At 39.1% G+C, this 26,111-nt stretch overlaps 1 protein-coding gene across 29 annotated transcripts in view; it reads left to right on the plus strand.

The window, feature by feature from the left end:
* WNK1 (WNK lysine deficient protein kinase 1) overlaps positions 1-26,111 on the plus strand; it is a 173,431-nt gene that overhangs the window by 126,688 nt on the left and 20,632 nt on the right. For 10 of the 29 annotated variants that reach the window (XM_070049228.1, XM_008259830.4, XM_070049230.1 and 7 more), the window contains 12 exons: positions 7,723-7,806; positions 12,857-13,006; positions 14,158-14,616; positions 15,333-15,614; positions 16,297-16,394; positions 17,612-17,774; positions 18,657-18,773; positions 19,108-19,281; positions 19,486-19,543; positions 20,053-20,175; positions 20,679-22,132; positions 23,526-23,609. In XM_070049228.1, the coding sequence (XP_069905329.1) occupies positions 7,723-7,806; positions 12,857-13,006; positions 14,158-14,616; positions 15,333-15,614; positions 16,297-16,394; positions 17,612-17,774; positions 18,657-18,773; positions 19,108-19,281; positions 19,486-19,543; positions 20,053-20,175; positions 20,679-22,132; positions 23,526-23,609 (3,246 nt within the window). Of the gene's footprint in view, positions 1-4,144; positions 5,384-7,722; positions 7,807-12,856; positions 13,007-14,157; positions 14,617-15,332; positions 15,615-16,296; positions 16,395-17,611; positions 17,775-18,656; positions 18,774-19,107; positions 19,282-19,485; positions 19,544-20,052; positions 20,176-20,678; positions 22,133-23,525; positions 23,610-26,111 lie in introns of all 29 variants that reach the window. The other 19 variants (XM_070049234.1, XM_070049236.1, XM_008259841.4 and 16 more) reach the window with 10 other exon arrangements.

The following is a 26,111-nucleotide window of genomic DNA, read 5'->3' on the forward strand; positions in this document are numbered from 1 at the left end:
ACTAATAATATAAATAATAATAATGTACTGATTTGTTAAGTCTACTTTCTAACTTTTAAAATAGGTAGTATAGAAGAACTTTCTAAAGACTGCATAGAAGATGTATTTTCTGTTTTCTGACAAATACTACTTGTCAACATTTCTTATCAGTTTCTACTTTTTATGTACGTGATTTTTTTTCTAGGTCATTTTAGCTAGATTTTAGAAAATTTTTTCTTTTTTTCATTTTTAAAAGATTTTATTTATTTGAGAGGTAGAGTAACAGAAAGAGAGAAAGACAAAAGAATGGTTTCCCATCTGCTGGTTCACTCGCCAAATGGCTGCAACAACCAAAGCAAGAAGCTTCCTCCAGGTCTCCTACGCCGGTGCAGAGGCCCACTTGGGCCATCTTCTGCTGCCCCTCATGCCATAGCAGAGAGCTATGGAAGAGAAGTGGCCAGGATACAAACCGGCCCTCTAGAAAATTATTTTTAATTTTTGGCTTCACTCATCATAGGGTTAAGAACATTAGGTGTATATTTTAGAAAACAGAACAGTCACTTGTGAGGATATTAATATTCAAGCCACTAACATAAGTATGTTTATTGATGCTCTAACAGCAGACTGTTTTCTTGCCTTTTAATGCTAATAGTCAATATTTTTGCCTTTTAATGTCAATATTCTTGCATTTTAATGTCAGATTGAAGAATTATTAAATATTTAGGATTTCACAAAGTTTTATAATTCTATTCCTCTCTCATTCCAGAAAGAATTTACTGTGACTTATAATAAGATATGAATTATAGGTGGAATTTTAAAAAATTAAAATGAGAGAAATAAAGGGCAGAAAAAAATGGAACAGGGAATGAAGCTAAATAATCATAAGATGATACTTACATACTTGTCGGCTACAAGGTTGACTCAGACCATTCCATACAGCCAGTTTGGGAAAAGAAAATAACTACATAATTCACAAAGCTAAAAGAGAGTAACAAACATGCTCAAGACAACCTTACAATATTAGACGTACTACTTTGTAGCTTATTAAACCCTTTCTGTTAAGGTACCCCAAACTTTGTAAATCTGAGTTGAGTCTCTGATATGTTTGAAAATATTTTAACTTATAGATTCAAATTGAAGATATTTTTCCATTGGGTACTTTAGTAAAAGTACAGAATGTCTCCTACATCCAATTGTGACTTTCTTTCAGAAGCTCTACTTTTTCCTGTAGATAATGACTTTTTACATTCTCAGATAAGATTGGAAAATTTAATAGGTAAAATATTGTGAACCAACAACCTATTTATTCTGATGCCTTCTTTTCTGAAGTTTCCAGAGATCCTACAAAATAGTATGGTTTTAATATCTTCTACATCATATAAGATAATTTAAACTAATAGAATTCAGTCTTATAAATATTATCTAAGTTTGTAGAAACTATAAGCTCTGATATTCATTATTTTCTCTGCCTGCTACCTTTAGTCAGTCATCCATAACAATTGATATTATTTCAAAATATTCAGGATGATAATTGATCATTATTGCAATTATTCATAAGAAAACCTGTACTTGACCTACAGAATAGAGAGAAAAATTGTTTTCTGCCAGGTGTGCTTTGTGGAATTACATGCCACCTCAAAAAAACTAACTTTGAGGAATTAGAGGAAAGGTGGAACATTTCTTTATGTTAACTATGCCGTTATCACTATACATTTGGTTATTTTGTTTTCAAAGTACTGTGTTTTTCATGTGTGTTTTTTTCTGTTTAGCCTCGTCGTGGCCGTAGCATGTCGGTTTGTGTTCCCCATCTTTCTGCTGTTCCCTGTCAGTCCCGCATCTCTCCCAGTGCTCCTTCCACCCCACCACCAGTGCTGTATGCACCTCTTTCTCCTTCCCTCCTTCGGACTGCCCCTGAGGAAACTTTTGCCGAAAAGCTTTCTAAAGCATTGGAGAGTGTCCTGCCTATGCATTCTGCCTCTCAGCGCAAGCACCGACGCTCCAGCCTGCCTTCCCTCTTTGTCAGTGCTGTATGTAAATGTAAACTTCCAACAAACAAAAACGTATTACCAATGAATACATCCAGGCATCTAGAATGTCAATAAAAATTGAGTAAGGAACAGGACTAAACCTGGTTACATACTGTGCCTATAAGGTACTGGTTGTATTAATCAAAAGCTTTTTTATAAAAAAGAAGTCTTTAATGGGGAACAGAAACAGAGGTAATGAGAGAGAATACTCGTAATATCTTTGGCACATATCAGTACGTGCCCAATAAAATTTAGCCTTTGTATCCTCCCATCCCCCTACTGACATAACATTTTTGCATTTTCATATTCTAGTAAAAATATGTGCTTTATTTAATTTGAAACTCTGGCTTAGTCAAAAGCAAATTAGATCAAGCATCATGAAAACATGTTTTCTTTTCACTTTTGTCTTAAGGAACACTTACAGTAAAGCTGGATGAGTTCATTTTTTTTACTCTGTTAAGTAAAGAATAATTGAGGAGTAAAAGTGGGTTTTATTTGTTAAAAGGAATTTAAGTAAAAGTCTGTTTTAATTTGTAAAGTGATATATCAGCAAACTAAAAGGCCTCATGGAAAGTATTTTATTAGGTTGAATAGAATGAGGTCTTGACTAATGATTACATTAGAAACACATACAATATATGACTTTCTTTGGCTCTATCAATGTCTATAAAAGATCTACCTTTTAAATTTTTTAAGCACCATGGAACTTTATTGCTGCTTTTCCAGATATAAAATGTAGTTCTGAACTAGCAACCCAGAATCTTCAAGATTTTTACATATAAGAATGATTAACAGTACAATGTTGAATGGACTTGGAACATACCTTAAACAAGCAGTAGTAAAATGAGCATTTTGATTCAAAATAGAAATCTTATTTTTTTTTTTTTTTTTTTTATTTTTATTTTTTTTGACAGGCAGAGTGGATAGTGAGAGAGAGAGAGACAGAGAGAAAGGTCTTCCTTTTGCTGTTGGTTCACCCTCCAATGGCCGCCGCGGCCAGCGCGCTGCGGCCGGCGCACCGCGCTGATCCGATGGCAGGAGCCAGGAGCCAGGTGCTTTTCCTGGTCTCCCATGGGGTGCAGGGCCCAAGCACCTGGGCCATCCTCCACTGCACTCCCTGGCCACAGCAGAGGGCTGGCCTGGAAGAGGGGCAACCGGGACAGAATCCGGCGCCCCAACCGGGACTAGAACCCGGTGTGCCGGCGCCGCTAGGCGGAGGATTAGCCTAGTGAGCCGCGGCGCCGGCCTCAAAATAGAAATCTTTTAGCTATTACGAGTGAATGAAAATGACCTCTTTTTAAAAGGGATTCCATGACTGAATTATTGTAGTATATACTGTTTGCATTGAACAAGCCAGGATTCCAAATTTAGACCTTAAATCTAGAACTGTTTCTATGAACAAAACATGCATTAAATAAAACTGTCATTTATATTTTCCTTTCTACCATCATCTGGAAATTCATGGTTATTCAACCCTTAACTAGGATCAGGCATCTGTAACATTTCATGTAATAAAACCATTTGCTGCATCTCGTTTGTGGTAGGCAAAGGGAAGGCATTACTGTTACAAGTCAAGTTGTATTTCTTTGACTATATCCATCAGAAATCTCTTCTGATTTCTAGTTAAGAGACAATCTATTAGTTGTTGAAAAATAACTTTGAAGCCTCTAACGCAAATGCAGTATAATAAGAAAATAGAATATAGAAAGTCTTAATAGGTTAAATTGAAGCATACTTCTTACATTGTAGAAATAATTGGGCTGATTGCCTGCCTTTAACTTGTTTTCCATTGACATATTGTGCGTTAAATCTGAAAATTACACATACTTATTGTGGGTGAAAGTAGAATAATAATCACTTAGAAAACTCAGTTCATCCATTTCTTTTTTAAAAAAGGAAAGTTGTGGAAAAGCAGCTCTTACCTGATGCAGAGAGTCCCATGGATTGATTTTATTGGCCCTGGATGTATTTAATGGATTTTTACTATGCACATGATTTCCAAAAGCATTGTTACTTCCTTATTAATTATAAATTTGGTATAACCATTTATCAGGTTATGCAAGCCACCCAGTTGTGCATGTCTGATGTAATTTCACTTGTGAATGTATGAATTACTTGTCTTATTCATGTTGATACAGCCTCAGTCCGTGGCGCATCCGTGTGGGGGGACCCCAACATACCCAGAATCACAGATATTTTTCCCAACTATTCATGAACGTCCAGTTTCTTTTTCACCACCTCCCACCTGTCCACCGAAAATATCCATTTCTCAGCGACGTAAGAGCACCTCCTTCCTGGAAGCCCAAACTCGCCACTTCCAACCCCTGCTGAGGACTGTTGGTCAAAATCTTCTTCCACCTGGTGGCAGCCCAATTAACTGGACACCAGAGGCTGTAGTTATGTTGGGCACTACAGCCAGTAGAGTAACCGGAGAGCTATGTGAGATGCAGGTCCATCCTATTTTTGAACCAAGTCAAATTTACAATGACTATAGACCTGGACTAGTACTTCCAGAAGAAGCTCACTATTTTATTCCTCAGGAAGCAATGTATCTAGCTGGGGTACATTATCAGACCCAGGTGGCAGAACAGTATGAGGGCATTTCATACAACTCACCAGTAATGTCAAGTTCTTTGAAACAGATGCCTGAACAGAAGCCAGGACAAGGGGGTTCTACCACAAATTCTGTCTTTGAATTTCCATCTGGACAGGCTTTCCTGCTAGGACACCTTCAGAATTTAAGGTTAGATTCTGGAGTGAGTCCAGGACCTCCCCTCTCTAGTATTTCTGCACCTATCAGTACAGATGCTACAAGTTTAAAGTTTCACCCTGTCTTTGTTCCTCATTCTGCACCTGCTGTGTTAACTCATAGCAATGAGAGCAGAAGCAACTGTGTATTTGAATTTCATGTTCAAACACCAAGCTCCTCTTCAGGAGAAGGAGGTGGAAGTTTACCTCAGCGTGTTTACCGAAATCGACAGGTTGCAATGGATTTGAATCAGGAAGAATCGCCGTCTCAATCATTTGGATTACCTGGCCACCTACAGCCTGTGACTGAAGAACAACATAATTACCGTGTCCCTGAATTGACTGTTTCTGTGGTAGAACCTGTCGGACAGAACTGGCCAATAGGAAGCCCAGAATATTCCAGTGATTCCTCACAAATCACTTCCTCAGATCTCAGTGATTTTCAGTCACCTCCTCCTACAGGGGGAGCAGCTGCACCTTTTGGCTCTGACGTCTCATTACCCTTTGTTCGTCTGCCTCAGACAGTGTTACAAGAATCCCCACTTTTCTTCTGTTTCCCCCAAGGAACCACATCTCAGCAGGTCTTATCTGCCTCATTTTCTTCAGGAGGATCAGCACTCCATCCACAGGTTATAGGAAAACTTCCACAACTCTTTCAAACTTCCCTGTTATGCACCATGACATTTAAATTTTCTGTTCCTCATTTTCTTGAATTATGGATTTACATTGTTTAATTTTGCCAATAGTTTGCCATCTTTTGGGGATTATAAACTACTTGTATTTAAAAACAAAACATGAAACAGAAGCTACCTGATTTACCTATATTTCCAAATCCTTGGAAAGAGAATATAAAAACTAGAATTTTAATCATTCATCAAAAACAATTACTTTTATTCCTGTTTATGGTATTTTCAACTAGTAGTGAAATGCAAATGTCTATAATGTAAGGTTGGACTCAGCATTGATTATTTAGGCATACTGAAAGTATTGCTCCTTCTAAATAAGCTTTTTTAGAAAATACTACATATGTAAAATGCAAAGGCTGAGATATAGGGAGTGATTGAATGGGGGAAGTATTAAGAATTAATACACAAAGTTTTCATTATTTGGAAGTATCTAAAAAGACAGGAAAAGGAAATTTACCTTAACAAATGAAGATGCCTTTATAAAATGACATTAATTAACAGGTCACTATAAATTATATGTCCAAATAAAATAGTAAATCCATTAAGTTAAAGGCTGATTCTAGTCTTTACCAACCATGTTAGAATCAAGTAGGTAATATCTTTATTATTTTTTATTTTAAAAATTTGTAGTATGTCTCCCAAGGTAGATCTCAGACCTTTTTTTTTTTTTTTTCCCATGTACACTGACATACAAATAATGACAAGGGGACCCAATAGAATTCAAGAAGTAGAGTCAATATTGACCATATATTCTTTTTATATATATCATCAAATATATACAGCTTATAAAATTACATAGGAAGCTACACAATTATATATTCAAAAACACCATTTGGATCATTAAATATTCCACCTTAATTAAGTTTTTTTTGTTTTATTTATTTTTTTTTTATTTTCACTTTATTTCAAAGGGAAAAACTGAGCTTGTCCACCTACTGGATCACACCTCAAATGCCTACAACATCCAGGACTGGACCAAGCTGGAGCCAGTAGCCTGAAACTCAATCCAGACCTCCCATATAGGTGGCAGAGACCCAAGCACTTGAGCCATCATTTGCTGCCTGCTAGGGCACACATTAGCAGGAAGCTAGATCTGAAGCAGAGGAGCTGATTCTTGAACCGGGCATTATGATGTGGAATGTGGTTATCCCAAGCAGTCTCTTAACTGCTACACCCAATACCCACCCTTTTATAAAGTACTATATGTTTTTCTTCCTACTTTCTTCCTGTGTTCTTCCTCCATCAAGAACCCCAACAATGATCATAAAGTGACAATTACTTAAAATAGTACTAAGATTCTAAATGATCAAGAAATATCAGTTTTCAAGTTGTCAACCCCTACTGTAAATATTAAAGTTTTATCAGGCATTCTTTAAACACAGATCTATTACAAAAGGAGTGTATACTTTTAGTGGTGAAGCTATAATTCATTGTGATAACATATCCATGTAAGATTCAGAGAACCCCCTTTAAGTTGAACAGGAACAACAAAGGTAGTATTTCATTTCCTTAACTTATTTATATATATAGTTCTGCATTCATTTCTCACTTTCTCGTTTATTTTGAATTAGACTTCTTGATAATTGAAACACTTGGTTTCTCAAAATCAAAATTATTGACATTCTGGATTGGATAGCTCTTGTTGGGGGGTGCTGTTGTTTGGATTGTAGAATATTTAACAGCATCGTTGGTCTTTACCTACTTGATACTAGTAGCTAGTAGCAGCCATCTCTCCCAGCATGACAACCAGAAATGTCTCTCTATTTTGCCAAATGACCCCTTAAAGGGTAGCAAAATCATTCTTGGTGGCAACCATTATTATAGGTACTTAGCAGTTGATAATAGATCTTTAACATTTCTGATAAAAAGTCACTATGGCACTATGTGAAATAGCAAAATAAAACAAATTAGCATTATCAAATAATGCTTTTCTTTCATTGTTCAAATAAAAATTTTTACATTGATAGTCATACCATTTTTTTCTGATTATTATATTTTCAGTAACAATATGACTGATTTTTCTAGCCAGCCTGAGCTTCAATAGTAGATTGTTTTAACTATATAAGTAGTTTTTGTATGGAATGGGATCAGATATTCTGTGATTATGATCCTTCACCAAACATTTCTTAGAAAAGGTGCCCAAAGGGCTTTTTCCATACAGACTTAAGGTAATATTTCATTTTGATCAAACAAACTCTTAAAGAGTTTAACTGCTATAAAAGCTTGACCTACTGTATACATTTATTGGGCCTTCTCTAATTTGTCATGTTTCTTTCCTTCAGGTACAGGGGCAGAGCCAGGTCCAGCCACCCACAAGTAGCTTAACAGGAGTTCCATCTTCTCAACCTGTCCAGCATCCTCAGCAGGTAAGAAGAATCATTGCTGCATTATATGGATTAGCAGTGGTTAAAACACTTTCACATCTCTTGTTAGATTCCTAATGTAATTGACTTGTTAAGTTTTTGAAAGGAAAGCCAAGAGGCACAATATTTTTCATGTTTAATAACATTTTAGAAAATCTTTTGCTTAATATATTTTTTAGCAACTTGGTAGACAAGTTAAAAATTTAAAAGAGTCATTATTACAGATGCGTTATGATTTATCTGCCTTCTTAAACAGATAATTCTGTACATAATTTAACAACACAAAAAGGAGTAGAGGATATGGTGTTTGGCGTGGTGGTTAGGATCCTGCTTAGAACATCCATATTCCATGTTGAGACCAGCTCTTCCTCTTCCCATTCAACTTCCTGATAATGTGCACCCTGGGAAGCAACAGAGGTTGTCTCAAGTGCTTGGGTCCTGATCACCCACATAGAAGACCAGAATTAGTTCTAGGTTACTGGTTTTGGTTGGCCCAGCTCCAGTTTTTGCATGCATTTTAGGAGTGAGTGCACCAGCAGATGGAAGATATCTTTCTCTCCCTCTCCCTCTCCCTCTCTCTCTCAAATAAATGAATGAAATATTTGTTTTTAAAAAATGAGGTAGTTGGCCAGCGCCGCAGCTCAATAGGCTAATCCTCCACCTAGCGGCGCCGGCACACCGGGTTCTAGTCCTGGTCAGGGCTCCAGATTCTTTCCCGGTTGCCCCTCTTCCAGGCCAGCTCTCTGCTGTGGCCCGGGAGTGCAGTGGAGGATGGCCCAAGTGCTTGGGCCCTGCACCCCATGGGAGACCAGGAGAAGCACCTGCTCCTCCCTTCGGATCAGCGCGGTGCGCCGGCTGCAGCGCGCCAGCCATGGCGGCCATTGAAGAGTGAACCAACGGCAAAGGAAGACCTTTCTCTCTGTCTCTCTCTCTCATTATCCACTCTGCCTGTCAAAAAAAAAAAAAAAAAAAAAAAAAAAAAAGGAGTAGTTTGCCTAGCAGTTAAGATACTGCTGGGGATGCCTATATCCTGTATCAGAGTGCCTAAGTTCAGGTCCCTCCTCCACAGCCCCCATTCCAGCTCCCTGCTACTTGAGCACCTTGGGAGATATCAGGAGGTTTATGTGATAGGGTATCTGCCCCCACATGGTAAACCTGGACTGAGTTCCTGGCTCCCAAATTCATCCTGGCCCAGTCCCATCTTGTAGACATTTGGGTCATGAATGAGTAGATGGGAGCTCTCTAAGTGATTTTTTGTTTTATTCCAGAGGCAGAGAAGACAATCTGCTTGTATCATCTAATAATGGACTCCCCAAATGTCTGTAATGGGCAGGACTGGGCCAGGGAAAATCTGGGAACCAGGAACTCAATCAAGGTCTCCCATGTAGGTGTAGGGACCTAACCACTTTAGCCATCATCTTACTGGGAACCTGGTCTCAGGAGGCAGAGCCAGTTAACAAGCCTAGGCACTTCAGTATGGGAAAATAGCATCTCAACCAGCCTTTTAACTGCTAGGCCAAATGTCTGTCCCAAAGTCCTTTTCAGTTATTCCTAGTCTGCAAGATAGGCAATCAGATTTTATGCTAAGAGGCATTGAATGAAAATCTAAGGAACATCTAAAAAAATTTTTTTTACTTGTTTGTGTGTGTTTGTGTTTTTATTTTTTTAGGAAGGTCCAGGGAACTTAAGAGATTAGTGCAGTAATACAATTAGTAATTTTCTTAAAGATTTATTTATTTCTTTGAAAGAGTTACAGAGAGAAAGGGAGAGACAGAGAAAGAGACATCTTCCAACTACTGGTTCACCCTCCAGATGTCCGCAACAGCTGTGGCTGGGCCAGGCTGAAGCTTGGAGCCACGAATCAGGAGCTTCCTGCATGTCTCCCACGTAGGCAGCTGGGGCCAAGCACTTAGGCCATCTCAGATGCACTAGCAGGGAGCTAGATCAGAAGTAGAGCAGCTGGGACACGAACCAGCACCCATATTGGGGATGTGGTGTCACAGGAGGCGACCTAACCTGTTATGCCACAATGCCAGAGTTTCGATCTAAGTAGCCTAACTAGACAGCTATGACCCAAAAGGAGAGAACTTAACATCTTTCCTGAACTGGAAGGCTACTTGAAAGAGATGGCATTTGAATTGAATTCTGATTATAAGTTAGACTCAGATGTAGAAATAAAGAATATTCTAGGCCAGAAGGATGGAAGGGTGAGCAGTGTATGCAAGATAGAAGTCACAAAGGTAGAAAAATAAAGGACAGCACAAATAATAGTTCAGTTTAGCTAGAACATAGTTATGTGAGGACATAAGTTCAGAAAGAGTTGATAGAGTCTAAATTTTGATGTGAGCATAATTCTGAATTAATAGGGTAGGAAAGGAGTAGAGGAGTGTATGATTGCCATATGCTCAAATATAAAGTAGGGACTTTTCCTCAAACTTAGGCCTGGAATAGAAGGGAGCCACCTTGTATTCAAACCTTTGTCGTGCTTCCATATCAACAGGTTTCCTTTGCTATTTTTAACAGCAAGAACCAGTAAAATGTTAATGAAAATCAAGTGAGACTAGTAAGATAAAAAGTTAATACAAAAGTTACAGAAATATCAGTCTATAAGATATGAGAAAAAGAAATCCCACTATCTTAACATTATCCTAATAGGTATTTGTCATTGCAAATTTTACATCAAGGCAACCATAAGTGTTACATCAGAAAACTACTGTAGCACTTACAATGTAGCTACAATGAAAATAAAAGATGTTGATATTACATATGAAGAGTTTGGTGAGGGAGCTGAATTAATATGTTTGTGTAATATGCAATCCAGTTTAGGTAAACTAATCAGTTAGACGGTTGTTATTTCTTTCACATTCCTTAAACTTTAAGTGTATTTAGACTTTAAAAAGATTTTCTTTCATAGTAGGAAAATGAGGAAATCATTTTATGTTGAGTTGCCTTAAAATTGGTTATCTATTATGTATCTTAGTTGCTGAGAATAAATTATATATAATTAAACATTTATTCATTTCTGATTTTTATAAATGTTAAAAACACTTTATTGGAGGGAAGGATGTTCATCCTAGCAGTTGAAACACCAGTTAGAACACTGTATCCCACATCAAAATGTCTGAGTTTGATCTTTGGCTCAGCTCCAGATTCCATCTTCCTGCTAATGTGAACCCTGAGTGACAGCTGTGATAACTCAGCTGGTTCAGCCCCCATCCTTTGAGGAGCAGGCATCTGGGAGACGACCAGCAGATCAGCAGATGGGGGGGGGGGGGGTGTATCTGCATGTATGCGTCTCAAAAAATTTTTTTTAAATTAACAATACATTATCAGAAATAATTAAGTACAAATAAAACATCATGACTTTTTGCTATTTCAGCACTCCTTGGATGATTCTATTTGATAAAGTTAGAGAATTTAGGAAAAAAAAATAAGAATGTCAAAAATAGTATTTGTAGATCATCACCTAGGAAAATATTTTTATTTAATTGAAAGTCAGAATTACACAAAGAGAAGAGAGGCAGAGAGAGAGAGAGGTCTTCCATCTGATGGTTAACTTCCCAATCGGCCGCAACAGCCAGAGCTGCGCCTATCCGAAGCCAGGAGCCAGGAGCTTCTTCCAGGTCTCCCACGCTGGTGCAGAGGCCCAAGGACCTGGGCCATCTTCTACTGCTATCCCAGTCCATAGCAGAGAGCTGGATTGGAAGTGGAACAGCGGAGTCTCGAACCAGCACCCATATGGGATGCTGGCGCTTCAGACCAGGGCATTAACCCGCTGTGCCACAGCGCCAGCCCCACCTAGTAAAATCTTAAGACACTTGTTATAAGTGACTACATTTCTAATAAGTAGCTTACCTTTATACCAACAGTAAACAGTTAATTTAATGGATTTATTAGTGCTGGTTGCAGCATTATTTTAAGTAGGAAAAAAAAATCACAACCAAAATGTTCACTCTTAGGAGATTAAGTTAAGATCATTAATAAATGAAATGAAAATAGCATGTTGTAAAATACTGTGGGATGGGCATGTTTTTGTTTTGTTTGTTTTAACAGAGCAAGGAAAATGTACCTATGTGTAAAATGATTTCTTATGCATAGGAAAAAATATATAAGGGGGTACATACTAAGAATGGTTGCCTCTGGAGAATGAGATTAGCAATCTTTTCATCTGATTACTTTATCATCTGGTGTGTTAGTCATAGTTGATTATAAAGTTATTGTTTTATATTAAAATTTTTTAATATGTGTTGGAGTCTTGAGTTATAAAGCTCAGTTTTTATTTTGTTAGGCAGAAAAATTTGTTAGGCTAATAATTTTGATGGTTCTGTTATATTTGTGTGATTTATTAGAAAATTTACTATCTGCATGGAATTACATGACAGTACCTAATGCATGATTAATTCCCAGATATTACTCCCTTTGCACCACTTTGGATTGAATGATAGTGTCCTTGTTTTTTTTAAAAAAAGAAACTTCATTTTTGCAATAAAATGAGAAATCTAAAATATTAAGGTTAGTAAATACTAAATGTCAAATTTATAACTCTCCTGATTCCAAATTGAATACTTTTCTCATCATCTTGTAGCTATAATTAGAACTATTCTTCAAGTACATTATACAGTGAATAAAAATAGGATAAGGAAAGAGATTAAAGAAAGAAGGTGTAGTAGTCTAGTAGGGGACCCAAAGTGAGAGCTGATCAAAGAAATAGGAAATGGTGGGTGGGAAAGCTTTGGTGGAGTGGGAAAAAGAGCTGTTTAAGGATGGTGTTTAAATGTCTTTAAAAGATCTGCTTAGTGATGGATGATGCTAGATGAAGGACCAATAGTGACTTGAATTTTGAAAAATTAATTTGTTCTTGGTGGTACCATTGGAAATAAAGAACATCAGAGGAAAAACAGATGTGTAAAGATTGATGAATTTGGATTTGTTGTACATGTTAATTACCAAAAATATCATTTACAGACACGGAAGGCCTTAGGTAAGCATACTGCCTTAAAAGCATGATAATAATGATTTGAAATGAAACTGAATCATTTTGTTTTATTCTTAGCAGCAGGGAATGCAGCAGACAGCTGCTCCTCAGCAGACTATACAGTATTCAGTTCCACAGACATCTGGATCCAGTGAGGCCACTACGGCACAGCCTGGGAATCAGCCACAGCCTCCACAGGTCTTACCCCAAGTATCATCTGCAAAGCAGGTAGACTTTTAATTTCTGAAAGGATGCTAAAAGGAATCTTCATGTAACTTACCCTAGCCAGCGTTCTGCCTTCTGTTCTAATAGTGAAGTATCTGCTTACGTTAGTTGGCCTTCCTACAAAATGCAGTAAAAATTGCTCCATTTTCATTGTTTAATATAAATGGAAACATACTAATAACGGTGCCAGTTAAAAATGTTTCATGTTTAGGTTTATCAGTATCAATAGATAACCTGTTAGAACTAATGGGTTAAATAAAAGTGCTTTGATAACTGAGTCTGACGTTCATTCTCAGCCATATCTAATAGTCTAGGTTTGCAACAATGCTTTATTTTCATGTAGATTTCTGCAGTTTCCTCTCTCACTGCCTATTTGACAGTAAGTCCAAAAACAGCTTGTATGGAATGGTGCGTTACTTCCCTATGTAGTCCTTATTACTTGAAAAGTACCCTGTAGAATTCATGCTCTTCTCCATGACCTTTTTTCAATTTTATGCATATTGCCTTGTATTATATGTGTATTGTGTGTTACTGTCATGTTTTATTGCCTCTGAGATGCTATCAGCTGTAAAATGCTGACACATTACCAGCTGCATAATACATCCCCAATTTTGCATATATTGAAAATGAGCAGTAGAAGAGAGGGGTAAAAACATCCTACAATTAGTGAATTGTGTTAATTTTACCCACTTTTTTAGAGCTATGTTAGACTTAAGAATTGTGGAAGTAATTTGATTGAAGCTTAATTCCTTTGGGAGGAAATTCATCTGAGTTTCCATATTATTGCAATAGCAGTTAATAGATGTACTGACAGCAAGCATGATAATAGATTGTGGTATCTGAAATATATAGCAGTAAAGCTGTTTTTAAAAGAGAGCCACTTTTGCCAGTGAAAAGGTTATCTTTATTATCAAACAATATAATATTGGCAAAATTTTCTACTACAAATGGTTTGGAACAATGGCCAGTGTATTAGCCTCTTTGTCTCCTGCTTTTTCCCTATTACATGGCACATTAACTTACACTAATGTATGCAGGGTTTTGTTTTGTTTATTTTTTCCTTCTTTTTGGCTATACATAAAGCTTGCTTTTGGCAGCCTTGCTTTTTGTTTTTTATAAAAGTCTGTCTGTTTTGTTTTTCTTTACCTTCCCAGCTTCCAGTTTCCCAGCCAGTACCAACTATCCAAGGCGAACCTCAGATCCCAGTTGCAACACAACCCTCAGTTGTTCCAGTCCACTCTGGTGCTCCTTTCCTCTCTATGGGACAGCCACTCCCTACTTCCTTACTCCCTCAATACCCTGTCTCTCAAATTCCCATATCAACTCCTCATGTTACTACGGCTCAGACAGGTTTCTCATCCCTTCCCATCACAATGGCAGCCGGCATTAATCAGCCTCTGCTCACCCTGGCTTCATCTGCTTCGGCAGCTGCAATCCCAGGGGGATCAACTGTGGTTCCTAGTCAGCTTCCAACCCTTCTGCAGCCTGTGACTCAGCTGCCAAGTCAGGCTCACCCACACCTTCTACAAACAGCAGTTCAGTCCATGGGAATACCAGCTAACCTTGGACAAGCTGCTGAGGTTCCACTTCCCTCTGGAGATGTTCTATACCAGGTATTGTGTTAGCTAGCTTAAAAGGAGGGCATCACAGGGTTTGGTTCTAATAGTAGACCATCAAAAACTTGAAAACCTAGTAGTTAAGTATCTGAATAACGGTAACAAAAGTTGGTGATCTTGAGAGAAGCTAAAATAGTAAAATTCTGAGAAAGAATAGGGTGATGGTGTTTGTCGATTATTTCTATATTCTTAAGACACCACTTGGGAGGAAAATGGTTATTTGAATATTCAATGTAAGTTGGTTGAATACTGGGCATCAATAGAGTACCTCTATTGTATATAGGTGGTCAACTGGTATCAACAAAAACTTTCAGGGTTTAGATTTCTAAGACAAGCATTTTATAAAATGACTGGAGTGACTAGATACCTGTAAGGGCATTTGCATTCTTCTATTTGAGATTGGCCAGAAAGTATTTTTAAGGGGAATTATTAAGTCTATTTCCTCATATCTAAATAATCTCTAGAAGAGAGAAAATCCAACAATTTTTAAGGTATGATTGTAGAATCTTGTCCCCCAAATTGGAACCAGTCTACCGTTTCATTTTGAGAATGATCTTTAGATTATTTTTTCAGAAAGAGAGATTAAGAGATAAGGAGATAAGGCTACAATTCTTTTTTTCGCTGTGTGCCTTTTTTTTTTCTTGCATGTCTTGCTGTTGTGCTGATTTGATGACACAACCTGCACTAACTTGCCTTCCTCGTTTCTGTCACAGGGCTTCCCACCTCGACTGCCACCACAGTACCCAGGAGATTCAAATATTGCTCCCTCCTCCAACGTGGCTTCTGTTTGCATCCATTCTACAGTCCTATCCCCTCCCATGCCGACAGAAGCATTGGCTACACCAGCTTACTTTCCTACAGTGGTGCAGCCTTATGTGGAATCAAATCTTTTGGTTCCTGTGGGCGGTATAGGAGGACAGGTTCAAGTGTCTCAGCCAGCAGTGAGTTTAGCACAGCAACCCCCCACTACATCCTCCCAGCAAGCAGTTCTGGAGGTAAATGGAATTGTTGCATGTTTATATACAAAATAAATATAATGGGATAAAAATGACAAAGGAAACACATAGGCTCCCCTGGTATAGAACTCATTGGGAGACTATATCAAACTAACTTCTTGAATGACTTTTTCTTACAGCAGAATGAAATGCCAATGTGGGGGCCTTGTTGCCACTGGCTGTTCTGTTGGGAAGTGAGTGTGCCTTGGAGATTAACCCTATTAGCACTTCACTTCTCTAGCTAGTACTTTAGCCATTATTCTTATCTTCACACATTCTTGTCATTGGCAGTCATAAGAGTATCTTGACTTGCTATGCTCCCAGCAATCATTTTTGCCCTACTAGGGGAAAGATCTGAACTCATCTTTGCACTTTGCTCTGCCTGCCCTGTTGCACATCTCTGGTAAGATGCTGGCTGCATGGCAAGTTGTAGTTTCACACTGCCTAGCAAATACGTTGGCTGACCGCACACCATGCAGTCTGTACCAGAGACTAGCTTTAGAAACTTTGTTTTTAAGACCACTGTCTCTAGATGCTGAATGATGAGGATTACTAGTAAATTTAGTGCTTCTAGGACTTGGGGGAGGGATAAGAAAAAGAGAAAGAAAAGAGTAGTCTACTGGGAATGGTGAGTGATAAAGTATGTTACTGCCAAGATTTCAGTTGTTCTTTCCATTCACAGAGTACTCAGGGAGTCTCTCAGGTTGCTCCTCCAGAACCAGTTCCAGTAGCACAGCCACAACCTCCCCAGCCTCCCACATTGGTTTCCTCTATAGACAGGTATGTAAAACTAAAAACTCCTTCCTCAACCGGTAGGTAGAATAGTATGAAACTTCAAAATATCAGACTTTTGAGGTATGCATTGTGGTACAGCAGGTTAGGCCACCAGTTGGTACATCCGCATCCCATATTGGTGCGCCTGCAATCAAGTCCCATGTCTCTGCTTCTGATTGGCTTCCTGCTAATACACCTGGAAGTTAACAGATAGGGATTCAGGTTGTGAATCCCTGCCACCCACCTGGGAGACACAGGTGGAGTTCCTGGCTCTTGGCTTCAGCCTGACCTGGCAGCAGATCGCAGGCATTTGGTGGGTGATACAGCAAATGGAAGTTGTCTCTTTCTTTTTTCTCTAGCTCTCGTTCTTTCAAATACATAAAAATGAATAGGGACTGACATTGTCATGTAGCAAGTTAAGCTGCCACCTTCGCTGGCATTCCATTATGGGCACAGGCTGTTTGAAGTTCCAGCTGCTCCACTTCTTTTTTTTTTTTTTTTTTTTTTTTTTTTTTTTTTTTGACAGTCAGGGTGGACAGTTGAGAGAGAGATACAGAGAGAAAGGTCTTCCTCCTTTTTGCCGTTGGTTCACCCTCCAATGGCCGCCGCAGCCGGTGCACCACGCTGATCCGATGGCAGGAGCCAGGTGCTTTTCCTGGTCTCCCATGGGGTGCAGGGCCCAAGCACCTGGGCCATCCTCCACTGCACTCCCTGGCCACAGCAGAGAGCTGGCCTGGAAGAGGGGCAACCGGGACAGAATCCGGCGCCCCGACCGGGAGTAGAACCCGGTGTGCCGGCGCCGCTAGGCGGAGGATTAGCCTAGTGAGCCGCGGCGCCGGCCTGCTGCTCCACTTCTATTCCAGCTCCTTGCTACTAATGCTCCTGAGAAAGGAGTGGAATATAGCTGAAGTGTTTAAGTCCCTGTACCCATGTGAAAGACCCAGATGGAGTTCCAGGTTCCTGGCTTTAGCCTGGTTCAGCCCTGGCTGTTACAGCCATTGGAGGAGTGAACCAGCAACGAAGGAGCTTTCTCTCTCTCTCTCTCTCTCTCTCTCTCTCTCTCTGTCTCTGTCTCTGTCTCTCTGTCTCTCTCTCTCACTCTGTGTGTGTGTGTGTGTGTAACTGCCTTTCAAATAAATAAATCTTTTAAAAATTTAAATATATATATATAAATATCAGATTTTAAATCTTATATTGAAATTAAAAGCTTTTTTTTTTTTAAGTGCACATTCAGATGTTGCTTCAGGGATGAGTGATGGCAATGAGAATGTCCCAACCTCCAGTGGAAGGCATGAAGGGAGAACTACAAAACGACATTATCGAAAATCTGTGAGAAGTCGATCTCGTCATGAAAAGACTTCACGCCCAAAATTGAGAATTTTGAATGTAAGTATTGCTGATTCATGGACTTCATATTGTTAAACAAATTTTGCCAGCCTGGCGCTGTGGCACAGCAGGTTAACACCCTGGCCTGAAGTGCTGGCATCCCCTATGGACGCTGGTTCGAGACCCAGCTGTTCCACTTCCTGCCCAGCTCTCTGCTGTGGCCTGGGAAAGCAGTAGAAGATAGTCCAAGTCCTTGGGCCCATGCACCCGCGTGGGAGACCCAGAGGAAATTCTTGGCTCCTGGCTTTGGATCGGCACAGCTCCAGCCATTGCAGCCAATTGCGGAATGAACCATTGGGTAGAAGACCTCTCTCTCTCTCTCTCTCTCTCTCTGTCTCTGCCTCTCCTCTCCCTGTGTAACTCTTTCAAGTAAAATAAATAAATCTTTAAAAAAAAAAGGAATTTGGCACTAAGTGGAATTTTAGAGGTCACAGTGATGGTTCAGGTAATTGGGTTCCTACCACCCACATAGGAGGCCTGGATTGAGTACCTAGCTCCTAGCATTGGTCCTTCAGCTGTTGTGGGCATTTGAAGAGAGCCAGTAGACAGGTTCGTTCGTTCTCTCTCTCTCTCTCTCTTTTGTCCTCTCTCTCTGCCTCTCAAACAAACAAAAATCTAAAAAGAAAATGGGTAAAGAGTTTTAACTTGTAGGAAAGAAATCTTTATATTCCTTCCATAGTCTTTAGGGAGTAGCTCAAAGTCCAATACCATTTCAGATTTTTCTAGTTACCAGTTGAAGAGACAAAAGTACTGTGGTCCAAGGAACAGTGATAACACCATGCTTCCTGAGGCTTAAATTCAACTGCTAATCTGGATGACTTTTCTCAAATTTGGTAATAAACCTGAATATGGTTTTGAGATGAAGTTCCTTTCCCTTTTTAGGTTTCAAATAAAGGAGATCGAGTAGTAGAATGTCAGTTAGAGACTCATAATCGGAAAATGGTTACCTTCAAATTTGACCTAGATGGTGACAACCCTGAGGAGATAGCAACAATTATGGTATGTCTGTATTTGTGTTCCAAATTTTTCTTTTGTACTTCATCTTAATATCCATTGCTCTGCGCAAATAGGCAGTGTCTTATAATCTGTGTTTATCTTGTCAGTCGTATATTTATTCCAATGTAAATGTAACTAACATACCCAACTTGTGGTTTAGAAATATTTTGTCTAGGACATGTCTAACTAGGTACTGAAGTTCTTAAACAGGGAAGAGCTAACACTAAGTAAATAATAAAATTGATATGTAAATAGAAGTTTTTGAAAGTTGTATTTAAATGATTTAAACCTTAAGAAATGTCACACTAATCAGACTGACATCACATTTCTTTCACAGGTGAACAATGACTTTATTTTAGCAATAGAGAGGGAGTCATTTGTGGATCAAGTGCGAGAAATTATTGAAAAAGCTGATGAAATGCTCAGTGAGGATGTCAGTGTGGAACCAGAGGGTGACCAGGGATTGGAGAGTCTTCAAGGAAAGGATGACTATGGCTTTTCAGGTTCTCAGGTAGGTTTTCCATTCCATAGTGAAGCTTTGTTAATTTAAAATATTCTCATAGCACTGTATTTGCATGCATATTTATATATCAAATAATATCATATTATGCCTATGACTAAGAGCATTTATGTTCTCTTCACATGTGGCAGTTGGCTTTGTCTAATTGTTGAGATGGTTTTTGAGAATGAATGTCATCACTTTTGTTTGTTGTAGAAATTGGAAGGAGAGTTCAAACAACCAATTCCTGTATCTTCCATGCCGCAACAAATAGGTGAATTTCTCTTCTTGTCTATTTTTACCTTTTACTTGAGTAGTTATTTGTGCCAATAATGAAATTCTTGAAGCTTCATGTTGGTAATGATATATATAATAATACTGCAGCCGGCGCCGCGGCTCACTAGGCTAATCCTCCGCCTAGCGGCGCCGGCACACCGGGTTCTAGTCCCGGTCGGGGCGCCGGATTCTGTCCCGGTTGCCCCTCTTCCAGGCCAGCCCTCTGCTGTGGCCAGGGAGTGCAGTGGAGGATGGCCCAGGTGCTTGGGCCCTGCACCCCATGGGAGACCAGGAAAAGCACCTGGCTCCTGGCTCCTGCCATCGGATCAGCGCGGTGCGCCGGCCGCAGTGCGCCGGCCGCGGCGGCCATTGGAGGGTGAACCAACGGCAAAGGAAGACCTTTCTCTCTGTCTCTCTCTCTCACTGTCCACTCTGCCTGTCAAAAAAAAAATAAAAAAAAAAATAATAATAATACTGCAGTTAAGTGGTTTGCTTCTTGTTGACTAGGTGTTCCCACCAGCTCTTTAACTCAAGTTGTTCATTCGGCTGGAAGACGGTTTATAGTGAGTCCTGTCCCAGAAAGTCGATTACGAGAGTCTCAAGTTTTCACCACTGAAATATCAGATACTGGTAAGGATTGATTTACCATATCCTTCTGTATCTCTACTATGCTGAAATCTTGATCATCAAGCAGTAGTTTGTGATGACACAGATAACTTTTTAGAAAGTAGAAAATGGAGGTTATAACCAACAGGTAAACATGAAAGAGGGAAATAAGTAGTTGGTAAATTAGAGGGATTGAAGAAAAAGAATAAAGGACGACCATACAAGATATAACCTATGTAGTAGATACTATGGTATGTATTTGTTTCTGTATTTAGAACCATTGTATGTGCTTTCAGGTTTCTCCATGTTCTCTTTTTCCAGAAATAGATCTTCATTCAGACTGACTGACTTCATCAAACTACTGTTGGCCTTTGCTCTTTCAGAATCTATCATTTTCTTAGGAGAGTTTCTAAACCTTGTTGATATATGTGATATTAATGGTCGTCACAAAACAGGTTATTAGGACAGTCTTTTGAATCCATCCTTCTAAAATTGGCTGATTCTTATATTTCTGTTTTTCTTTGCAGTTGCTGCCTCCACATCTCAGGGCCCTGGAATGAATTTATCTCACTCTGCTTCATCCCTTAGTCTGCAGCAGGCCTTTTCTGAACTTAGACATGCCCAAATGACTGAAGGACCCAGTACAGCACCTCCCAACTTTAGTCATACAGGACCGTCCTTTCCAGTAGTATCTCCTTTCATGAGTAGCATTCCTGGAGTCCCAACCACAGCAGCGGCCACACCTCCAGTATCAGTCCCTGCAACAAGCAGCCCCCTAAGTGACATTTCTACATCAGTTATTCAGTCGGAGGTTACAGTGCCCATTGAAAAGGGGATTGTTGGTGTTGCTACTAGCACAGGTTCAATCACTTCAAGTGGTGTTCCTATACCTACTGTGTCTGAATCACCAGTACTCTCTAGTGTTGCGTCAGGCATCACAATACCTGCAATGGTCGCAGTATCTACAACATCCCAGTCAGTTCAGGCCCCCACTTCTGGGGGCATTGTTTCTAGTACAGTCCCTTTACCTTCTATAACAATTCCAGTGACTTCAGCCTCTGCAGTGGGCAGTACCTCTGGCCCAGGTGCTAAGCCTCCAGCTGTGTTATCTCAGCAGGCAGCAGGCAGTTCTACGGGAATAGCCACATTAACATCACTTTCTACCACCACTCCTCTCCCAAGTGTAGGTTCACAGCCATCCCTTCAGCTCAGCAGCAGCACCTCTGCTCCTACTCTAGCTGAAACAGTGGTGGTTAGTGCACACTCACTTGATAAGACATCTCATAGCAGTACAACTGGATTGGCTTTGTCCCTCTCTGCACCATCTTCCTCTTCCTCCCCTGGAGCAGGAGTATTGAGTTCTATTTCTCAACCTGGGGGAGTGCATCCTTTAGTCATCCCATCAGCTATAGCCTCTACTCCTGTCCTTGCCCAAGCAGCAGGACCTACATCTACACCTTTATTACCCCAAGTACCCAATATCCCACCCTTAATACAGCCTGTTGCCAATGTGCCTGCTGTGCAGCAGACACTAATTCATAGTCAGCCTCAACCAGCTTTGCTTCCCAACCAGCCACATACTCATTGCCCTGAAATCGATGCTGATGCACAACCCAAAGCTCCTGGAATTGATGACATAAAGACTCTTGAAGAAAAACTGCGGTCTCTCTTTAGTGAACACAGCTCATCTGGGGCTCAGCATGCCACTGTCTCATTGGAGACATCACTGGTAGTAGAGACTACTGTCACACCAGGCATCCCAACCACTGCTGTTGCACCAAGCAAACTCCTGACTTCCACTACAAGTACTTGCTTACCACCAACCAGTTTACCATTAGGAACAACTGGTTTATCGGTTATACCAGTGGTTTCACCTGGACAGGTTTCTACACCAGGCAGTTACGTTTCAGCCCCAGTCAGCACTGCATCGGGAGTCAAGCCTGGAACTGCTCCCTCAAAGCTACCTTTAACTAAGGCTCTGGTAAGGTCCTTGTTTTACAGTAGATAGGTGTGATCACTCTTTCCCTCCACTTTGCAGTTTAAATTCGCAAATTAGACATGTAATTGTAAAGTGCCTGCCTTATAATAAGTAGGCACTCAGTGTTAAACAGATGGACAGTAATTTTATAAAAACATGAGATTTTTTATTTGGCATGGCAGGATTTTGGGTTGAATTATGTTGCACAGTTTTCTAAGAATGCATATTATCAGGTATAAATACAGGTATTTCTTCCAAATATATACAAACTATAAGAATTTGTATCCCAAGAGAGCTAAATACATTTGTCAGCAAAATATACATTGTAACAGTAGTTTACAATCTTTGTATCAATTGAGAATGAAGCAGATTTTTATTTGCTTTGTTACAGATTCCACAGATGAAGTTCAGGATTTATTTTAAAAATTGGAAAGACTCTAATCTTAGTAATAAAATAATTAAACTGTGTTATCTAATTCTGTAGTGCTGGCTTTCCTCTCATTCTGCCATCTTCAGTCTCTAATCTTCTCCAGACAAGGCTGTATTATGTCTACTGTATTGTATGCTTCAGCCATCTTTGTGCATTGCCCTTGATCTGAGATTCTTTGTAGGGTAGGTGAATAGATATGCTCCTTGACATACAATAGAATTACATCCCAATAAACCCATAGTACATTGAAAATATCCTAAAATAAAAATGCATTTAATATACCTAACCTACTTATGGTTGTTGCTTAGCAGTACAGTACACTATAGAGTATCCATTGTTAACCTTGTGGTCTCATGGCTCACTTCCACTGCCCAGCTTCACAAAACAGGATCAGACTGTATATTGTTAGCTCTGGGAAAAGATCCAGATTCAAAATCTGAAATATCATTTTTACTGAATGTTTATTGGTTTTACATCACTGTGAGTCAGACCATCATAAATCAGAGATGATCTGTATAGAGTTCACTCAGACAAACAAGAAATTCCTTGATAGTATTAGATTTCTCATGTCTTTTGTTATCAGACCTGCCCTTGGTTATTTCTGAGCTGGCTACTGTTTTCTCAGAAACTGTAGTATTTACTGTAGCAAATAAGTGGCTCAAGAATATTTAGACTGTTCCTGTTAGGTCTTTGTTCTCTATTTTCTCTAGGGAACAAACTTTTACAGTATTTTGTTATTCATTTTATAAGTATTTTGTAGTAACCTCTATAATAGTATCTGGGGTTAATAATGTCCTTTATTTAAGACTGATACCAGAATATAACCTAGGTAATAATGAACCTACATTAACTGGACACATTTGAATTGTGTATTTCTCTGCATTCAAATTAGTTGATTTGTTCTTTAGTATGAATACTGATACTATTAGTGCCTCATGGACCTGAATTTCCCCTCATTGTCTATAGGTTCTGCCAGTGGGTACTGAATTTCCAGCTGGTACTCTACCCAGCGAGCAGCTGCTACCTTTTCCAGGACCTTCACTAAGTCAGGTGCCTCAAGATTGGGCCTGTTTCTTTCTGTACTCCTACTTTTCTTTCATAAAACTTATTTAAATTCTTCATCGCATGATCTTGGCTTATAGCTCTTTTTTGGCTTTGACTTACTAACACCTTTCTTTAAAAATTATGTAGATCATGACCCAGACTATACTTAGGGTAAGAAGCTTCACAGTTTTTCTGTTTATATTATTACTTAAGATCATCTAGAAAACATTTGATGTTAATATTTTTTCATATCCTAAGAAGGAAGAAAATGTTCATGTTGACATTTTGCTAGGTAAATGTTAGCACCTTTTATCATTCACACTTTTGTAGAATGGTGAAATAGCATCTTAAATTTGAAGTTCATTTATAAGCCATTCTGGAAACAAAAACTTACAAATAATGAAAATTAACTTTGAAAGTTCCTTCAAAAACAAAACCACCTTGATAACTAGTACATCTTTTCTTTGAGTTCAGTGCAACAACTTTGTCTTGAATGTTTATCATTTCTTTCATTGATCGTCTAATGAAATAATCAGTTTTACATATAGGTGGGTTTGGGGTGATGTTTCATAAAAATATATACTATATTTTTAATATAAACATCTTAATATGTAGATATCTTTTTATGAAAGATATATAGTTTATGATATGTGTATAATATGTATGCTATATAATGTAAAAACTACTTAGCTTAGCAAAAATGCTAACATTATGAGGTTACTCATAGAAGAACTGAGACAGACCAACAACATGAACTTGAGATTCTCAACTCCCAGTTCTTTTTATTGAGTACAGAATTATCTGTACCCATTGGTCAGAATTATCTGTAATATTTAAATTGTTATTTCCCTTTCCCATTCCACCCCACTGTGAACACATTAGTTGAATACCGATTAGGAAAGCCATTGTAAACATGAAAAGTTTCAGACATAAGACAAGCTAGTAAGAATTAATTTTGGAATCACTAACATGGTTAGTTGCTAACTTGAGAATCTTAGTCTGAATTTATTCTTACTTTGATCCTGACTGATGTAAAGAACTTGTCATACTAAAGTAAAATACCACTCCATCAGCCACAAAGTTTTAAATTAAAAAAAACTTATATATATATATATGCATATATATGGTTAAATCTTTTGAGAGAGTGGTTAAATCTTTTGAGAGTTTGATTTTTAAAAATATGTGTTCAGTTTCCTAAGGAAGTTCAAAATAATGAGAAACAGCAAATGAGAAGTGAGGAATATAAATGGGTAGTACTTGCATACAAAGAAATATAATGAATAGGTCCTCCATGTAGAAGGGGAAGCATCCCATCAAAGGCTGCATTAGAAAAGAGTGATAGAGGGTCCGGTGCTTTGTCGAAGTGGGCTAAGCCTCTGCCTGCGGTGCCCGCATCCCATTTGGGAGCCAGTTCATGTCCCAGCTGCTCCGCTTATGGTCTAGCTCCCTGCTAATGGCCTGGGAAAGGAGTGGAAGATGGCCCAATGCCTTGGGTTTCTGCACCCACGTGGGAGACCCAGAAAAACCTCCTGGCTCCTTCCTTTGGATCTGCCCAGCTCTGGCTGTTGCAGCCATTTGGGGAGTGAACCAGTGGACAGAAGACCACTCTCCTGTCTCTCCCTCTCTCTCTCTCTTTCTCTCTCTCTCTCTCTCTCTCTCTCTCTGTAACCCTGCCTCTAAAATAAATAAATCTTTGAAAAAAGGACAGAAAAAAGAAGAGTGATAGAAGCCAAGATTGACATAAGATTAGATACTGTAACAAGGGTAAAAGATTTTGCCTTAGGGTTGATTACACAAAAGCTTGATTAACAGGATGGAATGCCTAGTTCTTGTCCCCATCTGTAGAGTAGACATGTATATTTCAAGATACGAAAAAGAAAATTCCTTAAGAATGACGGAATATATTAATGCTGTCTTTTGTTCATAAGGATACGTTCCCAGGGGGTTAACTGGTTAATCTGCCACCTGCGACACCTGCATTCCCTATCTGGCATCCCATCTGGGCACCAGTTCAAGTCCTGGCTGCTCTACTCCAGTCCAAGTCCCTTACTCTACTCCAGTCCAAGTCCCTGATAATGCACCTGGGAAAGCAGAAGATGTGCCAAGTACTTGGGCCTTTACACCTACATGGGAGACCTGGAAAAGGTTCCTGGCTTCCGGCCTGCCCAGCTCCAGCTCCAGCCATTGCAACCATTTGAGAAGTGAACCAGCGGATGGAAGCTCGAGTTCTCTCTGACTTTCCTTCTCTATATATAACTATGCTGCCTTTCAAATAAATAAGTAAATCTTAAAAAAAAAAAAAAAAAAAAAAAAAAGGTTCCCAGAAAGGTGTGTAAAACTGAGAAAGAAAATAGGGAACACAGGATACAGTTAATCTACCAACAGAAATTGATGAATTTTTCCCCCAGAATATATTTTCTGTTTTTCAGTGCTTATTTGTTCATTTATTTATTTGAAAGATAGAGTTACAGTGAGAAGAAGTGGCAGGGGGGAGAGAGAGAGAGATCT

This window comes from Oryctolagus cuniculus, chromosome 9, assembly GCF_964237555.1.
Source record: "Oryctolagus cuniculus chromosome 9, mOryCun1.1, whole genome shotgun sequence".
Taxonomy (NCBI): Eukaryota; Metazoa; Chordata; class Mammalia; order Lagomorpha; family Leporidae; genus Oryctolagus; species Oryctolagus cuniculus.